We start from the raw sequence: 23,365 nt of genomic DNA, 5'->3' as shown, positions 1-23,365 counted from the left end.
TGGAGAATGTCATAAACTCACCCTACAAAAAAAGATATTCTGGTTCTGGTGTCATCTCAGTAACAGCAACAGAAGCTCCTTCTACTACCAGGCTCAATAGTCCTACTTATGAAAAGACAGCAGTTTACCACCAATGTGTGTCCTCTTGAGAAAACACAACAAATAAGACTGATACAAACACTTGCATGCTAGAAAATATCTCATCTTGGTAACAGACACAGAATCGACCTAACATACTCCCAGGATCTGTAGTAATGCACATAAACTAATCCGCACACAGTTACACCTGTATTATAGAATACACTCAAACAGGAGCAACCCTATCTATGAAACGGCAACACTACAAATATTAAATCAGGTCCTTAAAAAACCAATACACCTCTATTAGGAAAACCGAACTAGCAAGCAGCTATAGATCCCTACACAGAAATAATTATAAAACTATACTAATAAGCAGAATAAATGTTTCAAAACAGCTATGAACAGAATAATACATCCAACAATTTAAACTCAGAAAAAACTATTAAGAATTCTCCAAACACCAATAAAATATTTTTAAAACCAGACACATCACATAATATTAAATAATTAAAATGGCAGTCAATCAAGACAAATAAACTAAATGACTTGAACACCATAAACTGACTTACTTTAAAGTAATTCCCTCCACCCATTCTTGCAAAAAAACTATTAGTTATATTACAATGGAATTAATTTTTATTAACAGAAGATATTTTATACGGCAAGATTGAAGTATTTACATATTTAGATTTACTGTGGTAATTTTCTTTGTGGCATCTAAACCATGCAAAGGACAGTAGCCTGTGCTTAATTTCAATTGTTTGTTTTATATGCCGTCTTTCAGGCTCTTCAAAGCAGATATATTTAGGTACTGTAGATATTTCCCTGTCACTAGAGATCTTAAATCTAAGGGCCTGATTTACTAAGTCTTTCCTCCCATTCTCTTGGGCTGATGCAAATAGTGCGCGCCCCCAGCCTAGCACACGGGTTTAACCGCAGTTTGATGTGTGTTTTGGACACACGAGACTAGCGCCCAGTTGCAGTACAGAGATAAGTGTAATCCAAAATGCACGCCCTAATAAATGCAAACCCAATAGTGCCTAGATGTTAACTGAAAGTAGATGAGGACATTAGCTATTACCGCCAATATAGTAAAGCATTGGGCACCCAACGCACACTTTAACGCGGCAAATGTAACAGCTTCGGAGGTGGAGTAATGTCAGCTTGCATTCGAAGGCTTATGAAAAACAAAACAAAAAAAAAGATTCTGTGTGTTGCGATAAGTGTGACCTCCCCCTTAGTATCATTGTGACACTAATTCACTGCTTTTGGTGGAGAAAAATATATATATATTTTTTTTTTTAATGAAGTGAGAACACTTTTCATATTGCCACACAATTTGGACTCCCATAGCAAGGGGCGCCTAATATTTTGCTGAAGTTCCATCACACAAAGAATCCAGTATAAAACCCTCACCCTTCTTCACAAAAAAATAAACAGAATGGTCTGGCTAAACAACACCATCCAACCATATATCACACAAAGAACTCTCAGATCCTCCAACTCAGGTCTCCTCTCCATCCCAACCCTTAAAAATGCTCACCTCAATACAACACGCAAACGAGCCATTACAATAGCTGGCCCTACCCTCTGGAACTCCCTCCCCACACATCTCAGAAACGAACCCTCACCTCAAGTCTTTAAAAAACAGCTCAAAACATGGCTGTTCTTGAAAGCCTTCCCTCCTGAACCCCAACATCCTAAAATACATGTTCTTGAAAGACTCCCCGCATAACTACTACCCTGCACTAACGCATAAACCCCCCTCCCCCTCCCTATCCTCCCATTTCCCTGTCCCCATTCTACTCGTAACCAAGTCATATTGTACATAGCCTATATGCCACATCTCTATACCCACTTTTTAATTTTATTCATCTGTTACAATGTTTCATATATTAATTGTTTAATCAACTTATCTTGTTACAATGTAAAATAGGGCAGTTCCCGCTCTATTCAACCTGTTATCTGGAAACCGATGTGATATCTCGATCGAATGTCAGTATACAAAATAAATAAATAAATAAAGTGAGTCATAGCAAAAAATAAATAAAGAAGAGATCAAAATGGACACTCGTATTGAGCACCTGTTGCAATTGGGCGCCCAATGCAATAAACTATTGAGCTCTACAGACATTCAGTTCTCCGTTAGCGTGCTCTTTTTAAGGTTGCCTCATGTAAATTTATTTAGTTATTTATTTTAGATTTTTATATACCGGCATTCGAGACAGTAGTCACATCATGCTGGTTCACATAAAACAGGGGTGCAAAGTAAACATAACAATAACAATGGTGCTGAAAAAAGCAGTTACATATAACACGGTGATAAGAACTGGCTTAGAGGAAGAGAAAGGACAGGTTATTAATTTACACAAGTAAACGATAGGAGATAAGGTCGACCATGGTGTAGATGGAGATTAGGGGTGGCTTGGAAGTATTAGATCAATTGACGTCTGGGAAGGCTTGTGTGAATAAATACTTGTGTGAGTAAATACTGCATCGGGTGCCCATATGGCTACATGCATCTTAGGAAAAACGGTGCACGTCTTCGGCCCCACAGTCTTTGGGAAAAATGCTTAGTAAATGAGGCTGTAAGTTTATACTTGATATAATGGAGGGTGAAGTGACTTGTCAAAGCAGCAACAGGATTTGAACCTTGGCTACCCTGGTTCACAGCCTGCAGATCTAACCACTGTTCTACTCCTCCACTAAACATAAATCCCATTATATGTGTGGTAATTTTCAGAGTCAGAAGCTACTCCTAGACTAGGGGTAGCAAATTTCGATCTTCCAAGAGCTAAAAACAGGCCTGGTTTTCAGGGTATCTACAATGAATATGTACAAGATAGATTTGAAAACAGTGGAGGTAGGGCATGCAAATCTCTCATACATATTACAGATATCTTGAAAACCTGTCTGTGGCTCTTGGGGACTGAATTTAGCCACTGCTGCCCTAGACTAAGATTCCAATTCACCCATAATAAAGTTGGCTCAGGAAGGGTGAATAGCAGTAAAGTGAAGTTGCTTACCTGTAACAGGTATTCTCTGAAGAGAGCAATTCATCAGCCTCACAATAGGATTACGTGATCGTGAGTGGTGAGGAACTTATTGTACAGTTTTTAGGAAAGTTTTTACCAAGGAGCTCCATATTCCAAGGGATTTGTCCAGGTAACATCTGTTCCCCAGACAAAAACCTGTAAATGAATATATTTCCTGCCTTTCACTGGTTAAGGTTTACCCTGGTAGAAAGGGGACAGAAGGGCATTCTGGAGCCAGAGCATGTCAATATTGAGCTCTGTGTGGCTAAACTTACTCTCATAAGTCTGGTCCGAGAAAATGCTGGCCTGAGACCTGGCTAACTTTAGGTAAGTCTGTTTAGCAGCAGACTTACTGTGAGTGTAAGAGAGTAGAAGAGTAGCCTAGTGGTTAGAGCAGTGGGCTATGAGCCAAGGAAGCCAGGATTCAAATCCCAATGCTGCTCCTCATGACCTCGGGCAAGTCACTTTACTCTCCATTGCCTCAGGTACAAACATACAGGGACATTCATCAAAATGCGTTAAATGGGTCTAATGCACACACCATCACAATGCAAGTTTTAAATTTGTTATGTAAGTGGGAGGAGTTAATGCAAAATAGACTTTTACTGCATCTTGCAACTAATTAATGCACAACAACATGGGATTTAATGACAGAAATAACCACCAATTCTTTTTGGTGGTACAGGGAAAAAAGGTTTTTATTGTGTGTACGCAGCCGTTAGTGCGGTTCACGGTTATTGTCGGGCTCGATAACATGAGGCCTTCTAGCCACCACACCTACCTCGGCCTCGTGGCCCAATAAAAAACACCTGTTTTTCCCTGGCCTGCTTTCTTAGACCCATTGTTTGTGGCAAGTGTACTTGTGAGGACATACTGCATGCTTGAGGAGCTCGCCGCAGCCAACAACAAGTACCAGAAAAGGCAAGGGACGCTCCTACCCCTCCCTAGGGAACTCCCTACACCGGATCCTGAGACACTGGCTCCGCAGAAAGTGTGTCAGGGCCCATGACAGTGCTTGGCTTGGCACACAGGTGGACATGATTGAGAAGATACAGGGAGTGCATGCCAGCACATTATGTAGTAAGCAGTTATCGCCTCAGCTCTCTGGCTATCCTGAAATTATACGAGGTTAAAAGAGGAGATCTGGCTCTGGTCATAGAATGGTCTCATGCTATACCTGGCCTCAAACTATTGCCCACCCTGCATTTCCTGGCATCTGACTCCTTCCACATGACAGTAGAGGTTATGGTGGAATGTCCCAAACCACCGTTTCCCACTGTCTGGGCCAGTCATAACAGCTGTATCAGACAACCTTGAACACTACATAGCGTTCCCTTGCAACAGGTAGGACTTGATTGATATCAGATTGATTTTTTGCCACTGTACACTTTCCCAATGTTGTGGGAGCTATCGACTGCACTCATGTAGCCATCATCCTACCATGCAACAGGGAGATCTTCCACAACAGAAAATTTTTCCACTCCCCTCAATGTGTAAATGGTCTGTGATGCTTGCATGCATATCATTGTTGTGGTGGTCAGGTATCCAGGAGCAGCGCACGATTCCTTTATACTTAGGCAATTGGGCTTCTTTGAACAATTTGAGGATGGCCTCTACAGCAATGATTGGCTTGTAGGTAAGACACTTGCTTCTTTCTTTATTTCCTCTCTGGCTCTGTTTCTCCATCAAGCGGCTTAGACATGGTGTGTGTGTGTTTGGGGGGAGTAATGGCATCGAAACCCTAATGGCTTCTACTGTTAGGTGTACATACTAGAGTGCCAGGGCCTGCTTGTTTCTCCCCATGCTGGAGAGGCCTGGTAATGTTGTGTGGCCACACAATGCCCTTGCCACAAAGCTTTGTGAGTGGCCAGCCACTATACACTTTCCACAGCTTCACTTTACAAATGTCTACTTTCCAAGCCTTATATCTGTAGCAGTAGAAATATTTACAGTATTTTTCGCTCCATAAGACGCACTTTTTTTCCCCCAAAAGTGGGGAGAAAATGTCTGTGCGTCTCTCCCTCTCGCGCGCCATCCCCTTCCTCCCCCCAACTCAGCTCAATCAGCATGGCAGTGCAGATCAAATGCACACCGCCCCCACGACCCTCTGGTGCGTCTGGACAGATGCAAGGGAGATGGCCTGCGCCGACCATGGGCCCCGATGCTGTGTGTCATCCTCCGCTGGCGGAGCTCGAGCTCCCTGCCGGTCTGCTGCTCCTGGGGCGCACCCCGCTGCAAGGGCCGGCGTGGCACAGGCCAGACATCAGCCACCCAAACCACGTGGGCTACGGAGGCCCCTCCAGTTCAGATGGCTGACATTTGACCTGCGCTGCGCTGGCCTTCGCAGTGGGATGCACCCCGGGAACAGCAGACCGGCAGGGAGCTGTTTGAACTGGAGGGGCCTCCGCAGCGCATGCGGTTCTAACAGCTGATGTCTGACCTGCGCCACGCCGATCTTCGCAGTCTGATGCACCCCGAGAATGGCGGACCAGCAGGGAGCTCGGGCTCTGCCGGCGGAGGACGATACATGGCATCGGAGTTTGTGGTTGGTGCAGGCCATTTCCTTCTCATTTGCTTGGATGTATTGGAGGGTCATGGGGATGGTATACTGCCTGGGATGGAGAATACATGACAGACCTTTTTTTTCTTCTTTGTGTGTTTCAGTGATTTCTGATAAAATGTTTCTTGCATATGAAGCAATGTGGCTTTTCAGAACTGATTAGCAGTTTGACAGCTGAAATTAATGAAAAGCAAATAGAATTACTGCCTGTGCTGATTAAGTGGCTACCTGTTGAAATATTAGGAGCAAATTGCTCTCCTAATCAATGTAATATAGCCCTGACTATTTATTATTGAACTTTGGAGCAGTCATGAAAGTTTAAAATAACTGGTGTGAGAGAGCTGTGTGTATGAGGGAGAGTCTGAGTGTGTGATTGTCTGTGGGTATGTGTATATTTATTTATTTATTTTTAGTTTTTATATACCGATGTTCCTGTATAATATACATATCACACCGGTTTACAAGGAACTCAAACTGAGGGAGAGCGCTAGTGAGTGTGAAAGAGCGTGCGTATGTATGTATAAACCAGTGAGTGTGAGTACCTGTGTGGATGTTCTCTGCCTTACTATAAAAAACAAAACCAAAAAAATATCCCATGGACAGCCACCGGGGGGGGGGGGGAAGCTCTGTACAGAGCCCCTCATGGGGACAGAATTTTTCCTCCTCTTATTTTCCTCCTCTAAATCCTAGGTGCGTCTTATAGTGTGAAAAATACGGTAGTTACTCACATTCCTTTAATATCCATACTGCTGAGACTCCTAGACCATGTGTGGCCGGGTTAGTCATTGTTCAAGCCAGGATGTCAACCACAGTTTGTCTGGACCCTCACACAGGTAAACCAAAAGCTGCAGCATGGCCATGATTTGGACTAGCATATTCTGTGTGTCAGGTCACACCAACGTGCATCTCGGAAGGACATATAGCAAGCAGGCAGGGACTTCCACTACCATAACCACAAGACTGAAGCTTTTCTGCTAGGACATATGCGGCAGCTATGAGGTTCAGCTTCAAGGTTTGATAAATGCTATAAACTATTAGCCTTTGCTTCTTTCTAATTGACAGGCACATAGTTGCTAGGAACCCCAGATGCAGTAAGCCATTCTGGAAGAGCTGACAGAATAAGCAAATCCTATACAGTTCACATAGTGTCTCACAAAATAGTGAGATGACTTAGGGTTGGGAAATAGCATTTGAAGGGCTAAGCTAACAGAGGTAAACCTTATGCTATCTTACAACCTGCTATGCCTTGCCCTTGGTTTCTCCAAGTCACGGTGGTGCAAATGATGCAGCCATTCTGTCTTTGCTGCAGGAGATTCAGGATATGGTTGCCGGACTCGGCTTCTTACACCTGTCACTATTCCCATCATGCCGGCTGAGATGAGGTACAGCAAGGCCTTATGTTCTACTCACGGAGTCATGGAATGCACCTTCGGAGTATAAAGGTAGATTTCGCTGCTGGGACAAAAAATGGGGAGGGGGGTGCTGTAATGTACGCACCAACCAGCATAGTGGATATAGTGCTGTTCTGCTGGGTATTCCATAATCTCATTCTATGCCATGGTGTACTAATACAGATACTTTAGGACCTACCTCTGGATCCCCCATGTCCACTCAGAGAAGACCAGGAAACCAGGCTGAGTGGCAGCCTGCTTCGGCAAAGCATCATACAACACTACTTTGCCTGTTAGCAATCAAACTACCCCCTTTGCCTTCCATGTAAGAGAGCCAAGCAGAGTGTTTGTATCAGCTCTCCTCTGGATAATCTCTCTTTTACTCAAGCTTCCTCGGTCTGTGTCCGTATGTAAAGAAACCACTTAAGCCGAGTTAGGCTTCTTCTTGACTATGCTCCAATACACTGTACTAGAAAATGTGTACATAACTTGCATTTGGCTGGCTGGCCAGACTCCCTTAGACACAGTCCTAGGCTTCACATGGGGGCGAAAGTGGCATAGGTCTGCTGGTACTCCAGCAGGGCCTTGAACATGGAAGCCACCAGATCTAGAAATCATAGGAAGCTCATACGCAAAAGAACAGTCTAAAGCTACAAGTTGACCGTAAAAAATATTCCCTGAGAAGACATTCCATAGTGGACATCAGTGTCCTCACAAGTAATGCATAGTGTCACAAGGGGCTGCAAAGGCACTGATGCCCGCACTGCATCAGCTGTGGCAGAGCCACTGCAGACAGAGTGCGCTCATCTAGCGGGTGTGCAGTTACAAGCTTTCATAAAGTGCATATCAAGGATAGTGTAATTTCCACAATACTCACAGGTCTTTGCAAGTCAGCATAACTTCTTGTGGTTGGGTGCACTCATATACAGATGCAACCTGCTTCAGCTGTCAACTATCACGTCCAGGAGATGAAGGCCCTATATGTTGGGCTGTCATGTTGGTTATGTTAGCTTCTCAGGGAGGCTAGACAAAGATGCTGTTCTGATTGTGTGCAGGTAGGATAGGGAATCAGATGGAGTCATAACTTTCAGATATAGGTGAAGGCATGTCACAATTGTCAAGGGAAGAGTATAGTTTCTAAAGACTGTAATTGCACCCACATTCTCTGGCAAAAGCTTCCTCTCACAGAACCCACAGCAAAGATGTGTTAGAAGCAATTTTGCGAGCCTGACACGTCACAAGCAGTCTTCGTCAGTGATGCAATGGGACAGTGCTGCAGAGCTCTTGGCATGTCCAGCTCATGGCTAGTCATCTTGTGCTGCATCAATAAAATCTGTTCGGTTATGTGTTTGTAGCAATAGCAAATATCAGTTACACTCTTTGTGCGGGCACCCTTAAAGCGCATAGGCTGAGGACTCCTGGGGTGAGCAGTGTGCAGAAAGGTCAGTGGCCAAAGTGAGTTACCCCCATTTGGGTATTTAATGGTTAGAGGCCCTTGCTGGTACATATGACAGCCCTGACTAGTGGCCCCAGTGGAAGAGCAGCTGTCCTATAGGCCTGTGTCTCATGTGGAATTCGTGACTGTTACAATTAGTGTTGAACAAGGCAAGAGTGCTGATTGAGAGTCTTTCATCAGCTCTGTGTATAGCATCATGGCTAGAAAAGATGTTATCAACTGAGGACCACAGAAGCCTACAAGCTGACTCCATAGTAAAAACAGCCACAGTGCTGAAAGCAGAGTTGCTTACCTGTAACAGGTGTTCTGGGACAGCAGGAAGTTAGTCCTCGCAAATGGGTGACATCAGATGGAGCCCAGCACGGAAAACTTGTCACAAGGGGCTGCAGACACTCATGCCAGCACTGCATCAGTGACTGGCACACTGAGCATGCCACTATCCGCGTGGGGTCCCTCTTCACTCTCATAACATAGAATTCACGAGTGACAAAATAAAAGACACATGAGAACCCAACTCTGCGGGGTGACAGGCGGGTTTCCTGAGGACTAACATCCTGCTTTCCTAGGAGAACACCTGTTACAGGTAACCAACTCTGCTTTCTCCTAGGATAGGTAGGATGGTAGTCCTCACAGATGGGTGAATACCAAGCTATAGCTGCTCCCGATAAGGCTTATGACCAACAGGCACCAAACCAGGTGCCAATGGGCACAAAAATAACTGTGGTGCTGTTGGTAACAGAGGGAGACAGCATGAACCTCAGCCGTCTCTTCTCCAAGTTGAACAGCCCTAACCTCTTTAGCCTTTCCTCATAGGGGAGCTGTTCCATCCCCTTTATAATTTTGGCCACCCTTCTCTGTAACTTCTCCATCGCAACTATATCTTTGAGATGCGGTGACCAGAATAGTACACAGTACTCAAGATGGCTTACAATCTAGGTTTGTATCTGAGGCAATGGAGGGTAAAGTGACTTGCCCAAGGTCACAAGGAGCAACCGTGGGACTTGAACCCTCGTCTCCTAGTTCATAGCCCACTGCTCTAGCCACTAGGCTAACTCCTCCATTTTATTCACCATTCCCTTCCTAATAACTCCTAACATAGTGTGTTGCAGCTGTCAAAAAAGCAAACAAAGCCGATTTCAATGTATTATCTACTATGAAGCCTAGATTTTTCTCTTGGGTGGTAGCTCCTAATATGGAATCTAATAGTGTAACTAAAGAATGGATTATCTGTCACTATATGCATCACCTTGCACTTGTCCACATTAAATTTTGTGTGTCATTTAGATGCCCAGTCTTCCAATCTTGCAAGGTCCTCCTGCAGTTTATCACAATCTGCTTGTGATTTAACTACTCTGAATAATTTTATATCTGCAAATTTGATTATCTCACTCGTCGTATTCCTTTCCAGATCATTTATAAATATATTGAAAAGCGCCAGTCCAAATACAGATCCTTGAGGCACTCTACTGTTTACTCTTTTCTACTGAGAAAATTGACCATTTAATTACTCTGTTTCCTGTCTTTTAACCAGTTTGTAATCCACGAAAGGACACCGCTTCCTATCCCATGTCTATTTTCCTTAGAAGCCTCTCATGAGGGACTCTGTCAAATGCTTTTTGAAAATCCAGATACACTACATCTACTGGCTCACCTTTATCTACATGTTTATTAACCCCTTCAAAAAGAAAAAAAATGAAGCAGATTTGTGAGGCAAGACTTGCCTTCGATCCATGCTGACTGTGTTCCATTAAACCATGGCTTTCTATATGCTCTGATTTTGATCTTTAGAATAGTTTCCACTATTTTTCCCCCAGCACTAAATTCAGGCTTACTGGTTTATAGTTTCCTGGATCGCCCCTGGAGTCCTTTTTAAATATTGGGGTTACATTGGCCACCATCCAGTCTTCAGGTACAATGGATTACTTTAATGATAATTTGTAACCTAACATCTGAAATTTCATTTTTGAGTTCCTTCAGAACCCTGGGGTGCATACCATCCGGTCTAGGTAATTTACTACTCTTTAGTTTGTCAATCTGACCTACTACATTCTTCCAGGTTCACAGTGATTTGGTTCAGTTCATCTGAATCATCACCCTTGAAAACCATCTCCAGAACTGGTATCTCTCCAACATCCTCATTAGTAAACACAGAAGCAAAGAATTAATTTAGACTTTCTGCAATGGCCTTATCTTCCCTAAGAGCCCCTTTAACCCCTCGGCCATCTAACAGTCCAGACTCCCTCATAGGTTTCCTGTTTTGGATATATTTTTAAAAGTTTTTATTATGAGTTTTTGCCTCTACAGCCTACTTTTCAAATTTTCTGTTAGCCTGCCTTATCGATGTTTTATATTTAACTTGACAATGCATATGCTTTTTCCTATTTTCTTCAAATGGATCCTTCTTCCAATTTTTGAAGGATTTTTTTTTTGGCTAAAATAGCCTCTTTCACCTCACCTTTTAAACTATGCCAATAATAGTTTTGCCTTCCTCCCACCTTTAATGCATGGAATACATCTGGACTGCACTTTTTAAGAATGTTTAAAAATATTCTACACCTGTTGTACACTTTTAGCCTTTGCAGCTGCACCTTTCAGTTTTTTTCTAACTAATTTTCCTCATTTTATCAAAGTTTCCTTTTGGAAAATTTAGTGTTAGAGGTGTAGATTTACAAATTGTCCCTTTTCCAGTCATTAGTTCAAATTTGATCATGTTATGATCAATATTGCCAAGTGGCCCTATCACCATTACCTCTCTCACCAAATCCTGTGTTCCACCAAGTATTAAATCTAAAATAGCTCCCTATCATTGCGGTATAATTTGTACCCTGATATAGCACTGTCCCATTGGTTATCCTCCTTCCACCAGGTCTCAGAGATGTCAATTATGTCTCTCTCATCATTCACTGCTATACATTCTAACTCTCCCATTTTGCTTCTTAGACTTCTGGCATTGGCATACAGACATTTCAAAGTGGATAATTTGGAATTCTTTAGCTTAGGTGATTCTTTACTTATAGGCACATGGGCTACTTTTGCATTTATTGGAACCTCTCTGTTGGGATGCCCTAACTCTCCTGTTTCATTAGTATCCTTCAAAGATACATTCCTCCGAACCATGCACTGCTAAGTGACTGTTGTCTTTCCCCCTTGTTCTAGCTTAAAAGCTGCTGTAACTCCTTTTTCAAAGTTAGTGCCAGCAGCCTGGTTCCATTTTGGTTAAGGTGGAGCCTATCCTTTCAGAAAAGTCTCCACCTTCCCCAAACGTTTGTGAAGTTCCTTACAAAACTGAATCCCTCTTCCCTGCACCATTGCCTCATCCACGCATTAAAGACTCCAGAGCTCAGCCTGCCTCTGGGGACCTGCACGTGGAAAAGGGAACATTTCAGAGAATGCCACCCTGGAGGTTCTGGATTTCAGGCTTCTACCTAAAATCCTAAATTTGGTTTCCAGAACCTCCCTCCCACATTTTCTTATGTCGTTGGTGCCCACATGTACCATGACAGCTGGCTCCGCCCCAGCACTGTCTATAAACCTATCTAGGTGGCGCGTGAGGTCCGCCACCTTCGCACAAGGCAGTCCTCATATCCACCCACCCACCCAACAATCTACATTTCTAATAATCCAATCACCAACTATGATGGCAAACTGTTACCACTCACAATCAGCAGGGTCCCGGGTTCTCGGCATCACACTACGTGCCTCGGGCTGAGGCTCCGCCCCCCTTTAAGCGCATCATCCCCGGAAGTCCGGCAAATTGCACGGGAAAACTTCAGTATTTAAAGCCTCGACTTCAGCATAACTTCACCTCAGCTACAGGCTTTCTTGTGCTGGCGCTCTACTCTGATTCTGTTGTCTCGCTGCCTGACTTGGTTTGCCTCTCCGTTTATTCTCTTGGCCTTGCTGCCTGCCACGACCTGGGACTGGATTTGGACTATTCCTGGTGTACCTTCACCCTGGCTGGGTGGACATCATCATTCCTCTTGGCCTAAATGTAAGACTGTTAACCATCAAGGATTCACTAAATTGTAACACAGACCTAACCCTTCCCTTCCTTAGCAGTAGCCCTGGGAGACTGGTCCTCAGTACGAGAGGACATGCCCCAGAGAACAGGTCCTTGCTACAAGATCACTTCCTGCTATGCCAGGGTAATGCTCTCCAACTGAGAGATTTTCTGATCCAAGGCAGCACCGGGGCTGCCAAACTGGATTTGGCATTTGGTTACTATGTCCCTGAAGGTCTCAATATACCTCCTTGTCTGCCACTCTAGCCTACAGAGATCGGATTCATTCTCAGACACAGGAGCTCTTTGCACCAGGTGCAAAGATATGATCTCTCACCAGCGGGTAAAAAAAATCATACACGTGACACGCAATGCAAAAGACTGCTGCTGAACTGCTGCCTTCATCTTAATTTTGTTGAGATCCTAGTTAAGTTTAGGTTGCTAAAGGAGTTGGAATTAGAGTACTTTAATTAGTGAATACACCTATAAATTTAGTCTGCTAGTAACTTACAAGGGGATGATTAAACTCTCAATAAGGGCTGGTGCAATAGTATGATTTAGAAAAGAGCCTGATTGATTTTTACTGAGAAAGTGTCTCTTACCTAAAAATAAAGAGTTGAGCTAGGGGTGGGTGGGAGGGAAAGAGACACTAGAATTAACTCCCTCTGGCTTGCTTATTATCTCAGAAACACAAACTCTAAAGAATATATCCCACTATTAAAACTCTCTCCAAACTTTTAAGTCCTAAGAATTTCCAAGGCTATACTTACCAATCCTTTTCAACCACCAGTAAGTTGATAGTCACTCAAAGGATTGAGAGGTTTGAGATTCGCGTGGCGCTAGGTGTACACTTCCGGTCCTCTTCAACTGCAAAGGGTGCGGGGCCTCTGGAAGCTGGGGTTGTGGAGTTTGAAACCTGGATCGCTCGCTGTGACCTCTACAGTCCTCTCCCGGGAGATGCTGGGAGCAGTATGCAGATGAGCCTTCCGGTCCTCATTCTGTGTTGGTCTCTTGCAAGACACACATTTAGTGCCACCTGAGGCCATGGGGGCCAATATCAGTACCTCAAAAGTACATTTCATATATGTCTCCGACCACTGTCATGTGGGTAAGTGTAGATAATCTTCTTTGCCGAGTAAGGACTCTGACTACCTCATTAGCAGTTAGGGACGGGCTACCACAGACATCAATGTTATTTGACAAACAGTCCAGGAACATACACATTGGCCATGTGTAGGTGCACAATAGATATGACATGCTGTATGTCAAGCTCAGTGGCTGGGGGGCGATATTGCATTCATAGGTCCCTCCCTTACCAAATGAATGCATACCCCAGAGCAGGCAGAGTGCGCATTCATTTTGCACACACTGACTTTGGAGACCAGTGATCCAGTGCTTTCACTCTTAAGAAGGGGTGCCTCAGAGAGATGACAGTATGGGCTGCTCTATGAATGGGCTCACCTGTAGTACCCTTACAGTCCCCCTAGGCCACTCACTGAGGCTTTTCAGTTTTGGGAGGAGGTTTTGGGTGTTAAGCTGTCCACTGAATGGGGGAATACAGAGATGGCAGGAATGTGAAGTGGTAATGTATCCCTAATGCCATCAATGTTGGGATTATTCAAAAAAATGGTTTGGGGAGGGGTTAGTGCTAGCATGTAGCAGATATCCAGGGCGAGGGGGCTGAAGGGAGGGGGGGGGGGTTGGTTTGCTTGGCAGGTGCCTGAGACCTGGCAGCAGTTCTATTTGAGGCTCCCTTTTTTTTTCCCCCCTGTCAGTGGTCTTCTTAGCCTCCTCGCTGTAAATTATATCATGGACAGCTGACAGAGGTTACCACCCCGGGTCCCATCATTTGATATTCACTCTGCCATCTATATATGCTGGTAGCATAAGGTTATCTGCATTCTGCCATATGTAGCTCAATATGCTTACTGAACATACATAGACATGGTAGCACATATCTGATGTAGAATCTAGGGGACAGGTTTAGCTTAAAGCTTTCAGCGCTTCACTTGTCCACTAACGAACCTTTCCATTTGGCACCGCTGTTTACTTGCTGACTGCCGGAACAGGATGGCAGCTGCTGTGTGACAACTGAGGAAAAGGAGCAAGGGAGTTGTGTCTTGTAGAGAATGCCACAGGCCAAGAACAGAGGGCCTAGAAGAAAGGTAAGGATGACCTTACAGGTAGCATACAGATCCTCACGCCAGGCCAGTACAAGAATGGCAGCCAGTCTATAGAGGTCTACCTAGTCCCAAGAAGCAGAACAGCCCCCTAGGCCCTCTGCTCTTGGCCTGTGGGCACTCTCTACACCAGTGGTTCTCAACCTTTTTTCTGTTGGGACACACCGAACATATGACTGTCATGGGGCTAAAAATAAACACGCACTCTACATTCATAGGAACACCCTGATCCCAAAGAATGAGTGCAAAGCAGAACTAGGACATTCCCTGTACAATTCCGCATACAAAAAAGATATTCTGCTGTCATGTCATTAACAGCAACGCAAACTCTCCCTACTACCAGGTGCAATAGCCCTTCTTATGAAAAGACAGCAGTTCACCACTAATGCATATCCTATTGAGAAAACACAACAAATAAAACTGATGCAAATGCCTACATGCTATTAAAAATACCTCACCTCTGTCACACACACAGAACAGAGACCACAAATTACAAATATGGAGACAGATACTGGAATGGAAACCCAAAAAAGCCACATTACAGGCAGTGCAAGCCTGAAGAAATGGAAACATATAGCACCTAACATTCTCAGGATCTGCAATAATGCACACAAAAGGAAAATTGGTTCTTACCTAATTTTCATTCCTGGAATACCACAGATCAGTCTAGACAAGAGGGTTTTGCATCCCTACCAACAGATTGAGTCGGAGAACAAAAACTTTTCTGAAACTGCTACATAAGCTAGAGTGCCACCTACAGTTCCTCAGTAGTGACCTGTACCAAGCCAAGATGTAAACAAATGTAAACACCCTCCTCTACGTGAGCAGGAGAATAAAAAGATAAGGGCTCTTGTTGAAAGGCTCTATGTCCACAGCAGGGATTGAAACCCCTGAAAGTTAAACAATAAATCGACAAGACTTTTCAGTCCTCTCTCTGATACATATAGCCGAGAAAGTGGTCTTTCATCAGGGTGGGGTTGTGTAGTATTCCAGGAACAAAAATTAGCAGGTAAGAACCAAATTTTCCTTTCCTGTTCTTACCCCAGATCAGTCCAGTCAAGTGGGACATACCCAAACTCCCCTAAACTGGGCAGGAACCCGAAAAACCAATTTGAAACATACTCTCCCCAAACAGCACCTCATCAGGCACCTAAACATCTATTCTGTAATGTCAAGTTGCCGCATGGCAGATCTCCTGTGGAAAAACCATCTTACACTCCCGCCCAGAAAGCTACCTATGCTCCAGCCCCTTCAGGGAGCGCCCTTCCCTTTGAAATATAATCCAAAATTAGGGCCTCTTTCAGCCACCATGCAACTGTAATTTTCAAAGTTTTGCATTCCTTCTTTACTCTGACAGCACAAAAAGGTAATCAGACCTTTGAAATCCAGTGGTAACTTTCAGACACAGAAGTAAACACTGAAAGATATCCAATAGATATAACAGGGTCCGCCGCACCCAGATGCCAGAATGCAGTAAGTTCAACCGGCTGACTCAAAGAATGACAAAAAACGATGGAACCATCTGCCATGAAACCCCATTTCACTGAAATTTGAAGAAAGGGTTCCCTATACAAGGCCTGAAGCTCCGAAATTCGCCTGGCCGAACAGATAGCCACTAGAAACACAACATTCAGAGAAAGATCCTTCAGGGACGTCACCCATAATGGCTCAAAAGGTGAACTACAAAGAGCCATGAGCACCAAATAAAGGGTTCAAGAAGGGTATACCTAACTAAAAAGTATGCACCTCAAATGGCTGTATTTGCCTGTTCCAGAGAGCTTACTCTGATTTCACTTGGCAAAATGATATTGCATGTAAGATTGGCCCTGGGCATCTCAACTTGGTCACAATCTTGCCTGCAAGTCCATTTTGGTCACACTTCTTCCAACTTCAAGTGCTTACTACCTCCATAGTCCTGGTTTAATGCTGTTAAGTGGATTTTCAGGTTAACTCCTTGGCCTGAGGTAAAGTACAAGTTAACTCACATTTCTGGTGGCCATGATATTCTATTGTTGTGCCTATGTGGTAGTTTTTCTTCTAGACTGGGCACAGCACTGGAATAACTTTGGCCACCAGAAATGTGAGTTTTTTTCACCTCAGACCAATGTTGGCATAATCTCTCTGGGGTTTGCATCTATAGCTGAACAAAACATATGCTCTTTTGAGTAGGCACCTTCAGCTGAATGGTATGCCCTTGATGTTGTGCATCCCAACTGTGAAGTACTGTTCAGCTATAGGCTCCCGCCTCAGAGCTTACATTGGAAGCATAAATCCTTCTGGGTCAGAGGTGGAATATCACACTGGGCACAACAGACATTTGCCACCAGCAATGTGAGTTTACTCCAACTCAGACCCAAGAATTACATTTCTAATGTAAGCTCTCTGAGGCAGGCACAGATTTTGTTTTCCTGAACAGCATATGCACATGTAGTGCTGAAGTGTGTACTGTTCAGCTGTTGGTGCTTACCTGCCAGGCTCTTAGGCTCATTCCCTAAGAAATGGCCCAGGCTGACATCTGGACAGCTTCCTGAAACAGACAACATGAACTTGTTCCTGCCTGCTTGCTGTCTGAATGAGGACATTTTTGTTAGCCAACCAACCTTTGAAAGCCTGTAGTAGAGCATACAGTATTGCCCTTAGCTCCAGGAAATTTCTGTAATGGAGCTTTCCTTGAGTAGATTAAAGAGCTTAGTGTGGAGCCCCTCTACATGAGCTACTCTGACATTTGTAGGTAAAACAATTTGAACTGGGAGGAGGTTGGAAGGAGGTTCCTCTGGCTAGATTTGATTGAAACAACAACCACCTTCAAAACAGGGTCAGTGGCAACATTTTCATTTGGGTCCCAGGGTATAGGCGGACGACAACCAGTGCAAAGAGGGAACAGGCTGACAAGGACAACATTTTTCTCTCGGATAGGTTCAGTGATGGGCGAGGAGGAGCAGCAGTGGAAATCTCCATGGGCCCATACACACTCAGCCCTCCCCTTCCTTCCCCTCATGGCTGATTCCAAGCCCATCAGCATCTGCAAGCAGCAGCAGTCAGCATGGTACCTGAGAGCTACAGCAAGCTCCTAGGCCCTGGTCCCTCTTCATGCTTCCTGTTGACACAAACTTACGCAAGGGCAGTGCCACTTCAGAGCCTGTGAATGCATGCCGGCTCACAAGCCCCACATTGATTTCCACTACTAATGCTGCTGCTGGCACTGGCATTTAAGGCATTTGTGAGTTCAGCTGAAGGTTGTATGATCCTGATTGGGAAACCCTGATTTAACACAATAGTCTACCTTAAATTTTACTATACAGCAGTTGAAAGCCAATTAAAAAAAAAAAAAAAAAAAAAAAAAAAAAAAAGGAAGCATTATCCAATTTCATGGCATTAAAAAAATCTTAGTTGATGTAGCCAAGCACACTCAACTTATGTTCCCTGATGTATTTTACAGGACTACTTTTAAAAGTAAGAAACAAGATTTTCCTCTTACAAAATTACAGGTAACTAGAACCAAAAGTTACTAATAAGGGCCAAGAGTAATAGATAAGTATGAGAAAAAAAAATAAGTGTGAAAGCTTGCTGGGCAGACTGGTTGGGCCATTTTGTGTTCTTCTGCCATCATTTCTATGTAAATCTATTTGTGGACTTGATAGGGATTAACTATCACTGTAGAAGTACATTTCTTCCTTTCCAGAATAGCAGTCAGGTTTGAAAATGTCAATGAGGTTTGCTCAGGCATACCAGTATCTTCAGATTTCTTAAAAACAGGGGGATGTAAAGTTCTGAAATCAGGAGGAAATAAATTCTCTAGGACCTTTAAAACCTCTAGATGATATTTCTTAAATATCATCATAGGCATCACAAACCTTTGCGTAGGAAAAAAATTTATACGTCAGATTTTTCTCTCTAATATTATTCTCAAGTGCTCCCACCTTATTCTGTACATGAGACAGCTCCAATACCAAACAGGACATTTTCTATTCAAGCTTTTGTACTTTTTGCAGGTGAAACGTTTTTCTTTTTATCTAACAAAAAACTAATGGCTAGGGCTTGCAAAAGTCCAGATTAATATGCTCTGGATCAAAGATTTTGTTGTTGAAGAAATAAAAATGGAAAAATGCTGGTGTGCAGGTACTACAAAGTAATCATGCATACTGTGCCCGGAAAAACATTGCTAGATCAGAACACCTACAAGATAAGATGCATCTGAATCTGAAACATTTACTGAAACTGTAACAAGATTGAAAAGAAAAAAGGAGGATTTAGCACATTAATTTACAAGGATTTTGCCCACCAGTCCCAAGTAGAGAGCGCCTACTTGGTGCTCTTCTTAAAAAAAACCTCCATCTATAAATTTGAAATAATGCTTCTTAACCTTGTTGCAGCTATGTAATCTTTCAGCTATCCATCGTGTCACTGGATCCTGGATAGACTAAAATATTTGGGCACTTTTTTTTTTTTTTTTTTTTATAAGAAGCTGGATATACTCTTATCATGCTTTCTTTGAAATAAAGTCTGCGGATTACTCTGCAGAAAAACTCCCGAGGGAACGTGGAAGTGTTAATTTTCCAGATTTTTACTTCTACAATGCTGCCTTTATTTTACAACAGGGCGTAGCGTGGATATCAGATAATCTAGCAATTTAATGTCACCTTTATGGCTGGACGTAGAGAAGCAATAGCTTGGCCTGCTCCCCTATGGTCCATCCCAGGTTTGTGTTCTAATCAAAGGATTCGTACCACACCATTTTATTTTTTAGCTACCTACTCTGCTTTCTGATTATTGGCACGCTCTATCCCACAGCTGGAGGCTCCCTGAAAAACATCCACAATAGCTACCCTATGGCATAACCCTTTAACAAATTGATAATACACCGGTCTGTTGGTACCTGTGGATAGAAGCTGGTATCTGGTCTCTTGCCCAGTTGATAGATAAGAAACCTTTATCCTTTTCTCAGCTGGTAGAACAAATTTTTCTTGCCCTGTTCTCGTTTCTTCTGTGAACCTGCCTCATAGTTCTTGCGACTGATCTGACGTGTTTTACACAACAGAAGCAGGTAGTTTATTTAGCTCTGAGCACTGGAGGCCACATTGCTTCCCGCATATATAAAATCTTAAAATGAATAAATTCCATCGCAGCATTGGCGTTGAAAAATCATTGGCCTGTGAGTTTTCCTTGCCAGATTATTCTTTGGAATCTCTACTGGGATGGCTCCCTTCGTGTTTCCTTATCCTCTCAATTGACTCAATCAATGCTTTTTCTAGCTCACCATGCAATATGGACCCCATAGACCTTATTTCAAGCTGGGTTATCTCCATCTCATTGCTGTTGGTCCTGTGGGGCCTCCAAGGCCACACTACCCCACCTTTTATTTTATTGCAAACTGTCTTTTGGAAGGAAGTGTGGGGTAAAATCTATTTAATGCTGTCTGTCTCTTACTTTAAGAATTTATAATATCATTGTCCTGAAATATTTAGCAGTGTACCCCGAATTGCCTCATTCTAAGACTAAGCTACTAGATTTTTTGCTTACTGTTGCAGCTAAAATAGTTGTACTGAATCTGAAAAAAAAAAAACACTTCTCTTAATGTTCATTTTTGGTGGAATATATTTTGTATTTTATATAACTATGAAAAAGTGGCAGCGGTTCACGACAATCATGTTACCAACCTGTGCCGGCTATAACACTCAACTGATTACTTGTCCAAGAATTTGGATAGCTGAGATTGAACAAAATTGTGTACCCCTTCTGAACTTTGTATCTAGTTCTAACCATTATTATGAATTTCTCACATCTTCATGCTCACCTATCTGTTCACTGTTTCAATAAAAAGATTGGAACTGAAAATAAAAAAAAAAAAGTTCTCCATCAGCCAGAACAATTGAGTCACATGCTGCACTTGTGCCTGAAAAGACAAACGAGAAAATCCTCCTCCCCCATCTGCTTCAATATGAATTTCATTAGTCAGTAGGGATGTGCAATCGTTTTGACAGTTAGGAAATTTGTACAATATTTCCTAAATAGTCATGGATCGGGAAACAGATAAAACAATTGCACTTCCCCTGAATTTTCATAAAAATTCATTTTTCGGCTTAGTGCACGCTAACTCCTATTAGTGTGCGCTTACAAAAGTTAGTTTTTGTTAATTTTTGTTAATGCGCACTAACGGGTGTTAGCGCACACTAAGCCGAAAAACAATTTTTCATGAAAAAAAAAGAAATGCCAATCAGCATGAACCCAAAAGCGGAAACAATCGGGCACACGATGCACATCTCTATTAGTCAGTATAAGAAAGTTAGTTTCAGTCTATCATATACGATGAAAACTGTTTTATCCAAAAGAAAATTTGGACTTGATAAAACCACCAAACAATAGCAGAGTATCAAAACCTACATTACTTTATGTCTGCTATATTCTGTTAAGAGAAACAAAGCCACCCTTTCGTATCACCAGCATTCAAGTTAGTGAATTTGCCTAATATTTCTGTGGTTGCAAAAAAAAAAAAAAAAAAAAAAATTGTTCAAGATTTCTACTGACCTTCTCCCAGTCCTTTCCCTGGACTGCCCATCTGTTTTCTTATGTTGCTCTGACATGTAGGCTAGAATACGAGAACTGCAAGTCATCAGGTTCTTCACTGCATGGAGTATTTGATTCTTTTGGGTGCTCACGGCAAGCAGTTTACAGATCCCTTCACGCATGCGGATTTCAAAGTCAATTTTTTCTTGAATGCTGTCATCCTAAACATTAAGAGATTTAAAATATAAAAATAATTTTCAGAAAAAGCCTATACTCACTATCCCTCTAATATTAGATTATAACTATCTATATCTCTCTCTCTCTCCCCCCTTTAGGTTTGCTTTAGATATGACAGTAGTGAAAATGCTACTCTCCAAATCAGGAGCATATTGGGCACAGATACACACTTTCCCTTAAAATTAGCATGGGCCCCCAAGGAGCCTGACTTCAAACCAAAGGCTCGTAGATGCTATCCTATGAAGTTTGACCAAAAGGGATGCCTAATCCCATCATGTTTAAGTTCACTTTCAAATCTAGGAGAACTCCCACAGTGGAGGACCTGTGAACTTGAACCCTTGGAAGAACACTAAGTAATAAGAAAGCTCTTGTAGCAAACTCAAAAAGTCAGTCTTCACTCTTACGAGAGACTTGCACAATATAGCTCCATCCCTAATTACACCCTGTGGTCTGCATCCACACTATCAAAGGCAGTAGCTCCTATCTTAAACCTTTTTATGCAGCCAGCTTGCAGTGGATATCCCCAAAGACTGGATGCCAATCCTGGTTTTACATGGATATCTGATCCTGCATGCATCCCACGATTTCTACTTTCCTTTTTCAGCCAAAGAATTTGTACGTCTAGACACTTCACGGGGATGATCTGAAATCTACTCATGGAAGCACACCTTCTGACCCCTCGCATGGCCCCGGCCTCTCTTCTGCCAGTCTTTTTCTTTCAAGGTCTCAAGATTGTGTTAGCTGAAAACACTCCCTTATACACTGCCAGCGTTGGCAAAGTGAGCTGCTACCTGATTCTGCAGGGGAATTCTATACCCGACCAAATTAACTTACCAGGCTACCTAAGACCTACTAGTTCCTATTGTTTGTTCACCTCAACTACTACCACCTAGTTTCCTTCTTTTAAGATAGCAGCCATGAGTTCTGTAATTATAAACAGCCGGTTCTGGTCCTCTACCTAGACCCAGGCCCTCTTGGTTCTCCACTAATCCTGTGCCCCAAATATCATCCTGAGAGCAGCACACATACGTCTGTACCTAATGGACTATACTCAGATCCCTTGCTATGGAGCCTAGGACCTGTAGAATAGACCATGCTAGGGCAGGCAAGGAATAGCAAAGATAGACATCGAGAATGAGGCCTTGAGCCCCTGACCTCCAAAGCTGTAAGGTCACTTTCCCTCTTTGGAGATTTATTTCCTTACATATAAACCAGGAAGGAGAAATGTTACCCAAGATAATTATTCTTATGCCTAGAGATTTTGCCCCTTCCTAATCCTGGATCTTCATAATTCACATCAGCTCTACATTAGTCAGACATCTGATTTAAGGAGAAACAAGATTCCCTCCATGCACAGGGTGGCCTTTGCACCTCTGACCCATCAGTATTTGGATAAATACTTAGCAGCAGGGAACAGCCTGAGAGCTGACCAGTTAGGGAACCAGGATAAAAACACCAGAGATATCTGGTCATAACCCACAGAGAGAATAAGCAAGAATGCCCTTGTATATCTACAAAAAGGTCTGCCATTTTCCATAGGGACCACAAGATTAGGAAAATTAATCACTTCTACTAGGAGACCTGGAATACTATGTTCCTACCTCTTTTCAGGGGCAAGGTGGAGCCCCAAAACCTGTGACTGACACCATCATCCCTGAGACCTATACAGAGGGGCAGGGAAGTACTATTGGTATTCCACCACCCCAGTGTAGAGAACTCCAAATATTTCTGTGAGGGAGCTCACCAGAATGCAGCCATCTGCCACCAGTAGGCGACTGTCCCAGTCAGATACAACGTACTAGACTATTTCCAAGAGAGAGATTGTGCACATGTGTGCGCGGAAGTGAGAGAGGAGAAGAAAGTTTGTGCACTCTCATTTCCCTACCCAATCTATACTAAGCCACGCCAATCTTAGGGAGAT

At 43.0% G+C, this 23,365-nt stretch overlaps 1 protein-coding gene across 1 annotated transcript in view; it reads right to left on the bottom strand.

Moving 5' to 3' along the window:
* RTKN2 (rhotekin 2) overlaps positions 1-23,365 on the bottom strand; it is a 197,841-nt gene that overhangs the window by 158,623 nt on the left and 15,853 nt on the right. The window contains exon 2 of the mRNA XM_029609740.1: positions 21,229-21,428. Within this exon, the coding sequence (XP_029465600.1) occupies positions 21,229-21,428 (200 nt within the window). The remainder of the gene's footprint in view (positions 1-21,228; positions 21,429-23,365) is intronic.

The sequence above is a fragment of the Rhinatrema bivittatum genome, chromosome 7 (assembly GCF_901001135.1).
Source record: "Rhinatrema bivittatum chromosome 7, aRhiBiv1.1, whole genome shotgun sequence".
Taxonomy (NCBI): Eukaryota; Metazoa; Chordata; class Amphibia; order Gymnophiona; family Rhinatrematidae; genus Rhinatrema; species Rhinatrema bivittatum.
The sequence above is the reverse complement of the archived record's forward strand: the minus strand, read 5'-3'. Positions and strand labels throughout refer to the sequence as shown.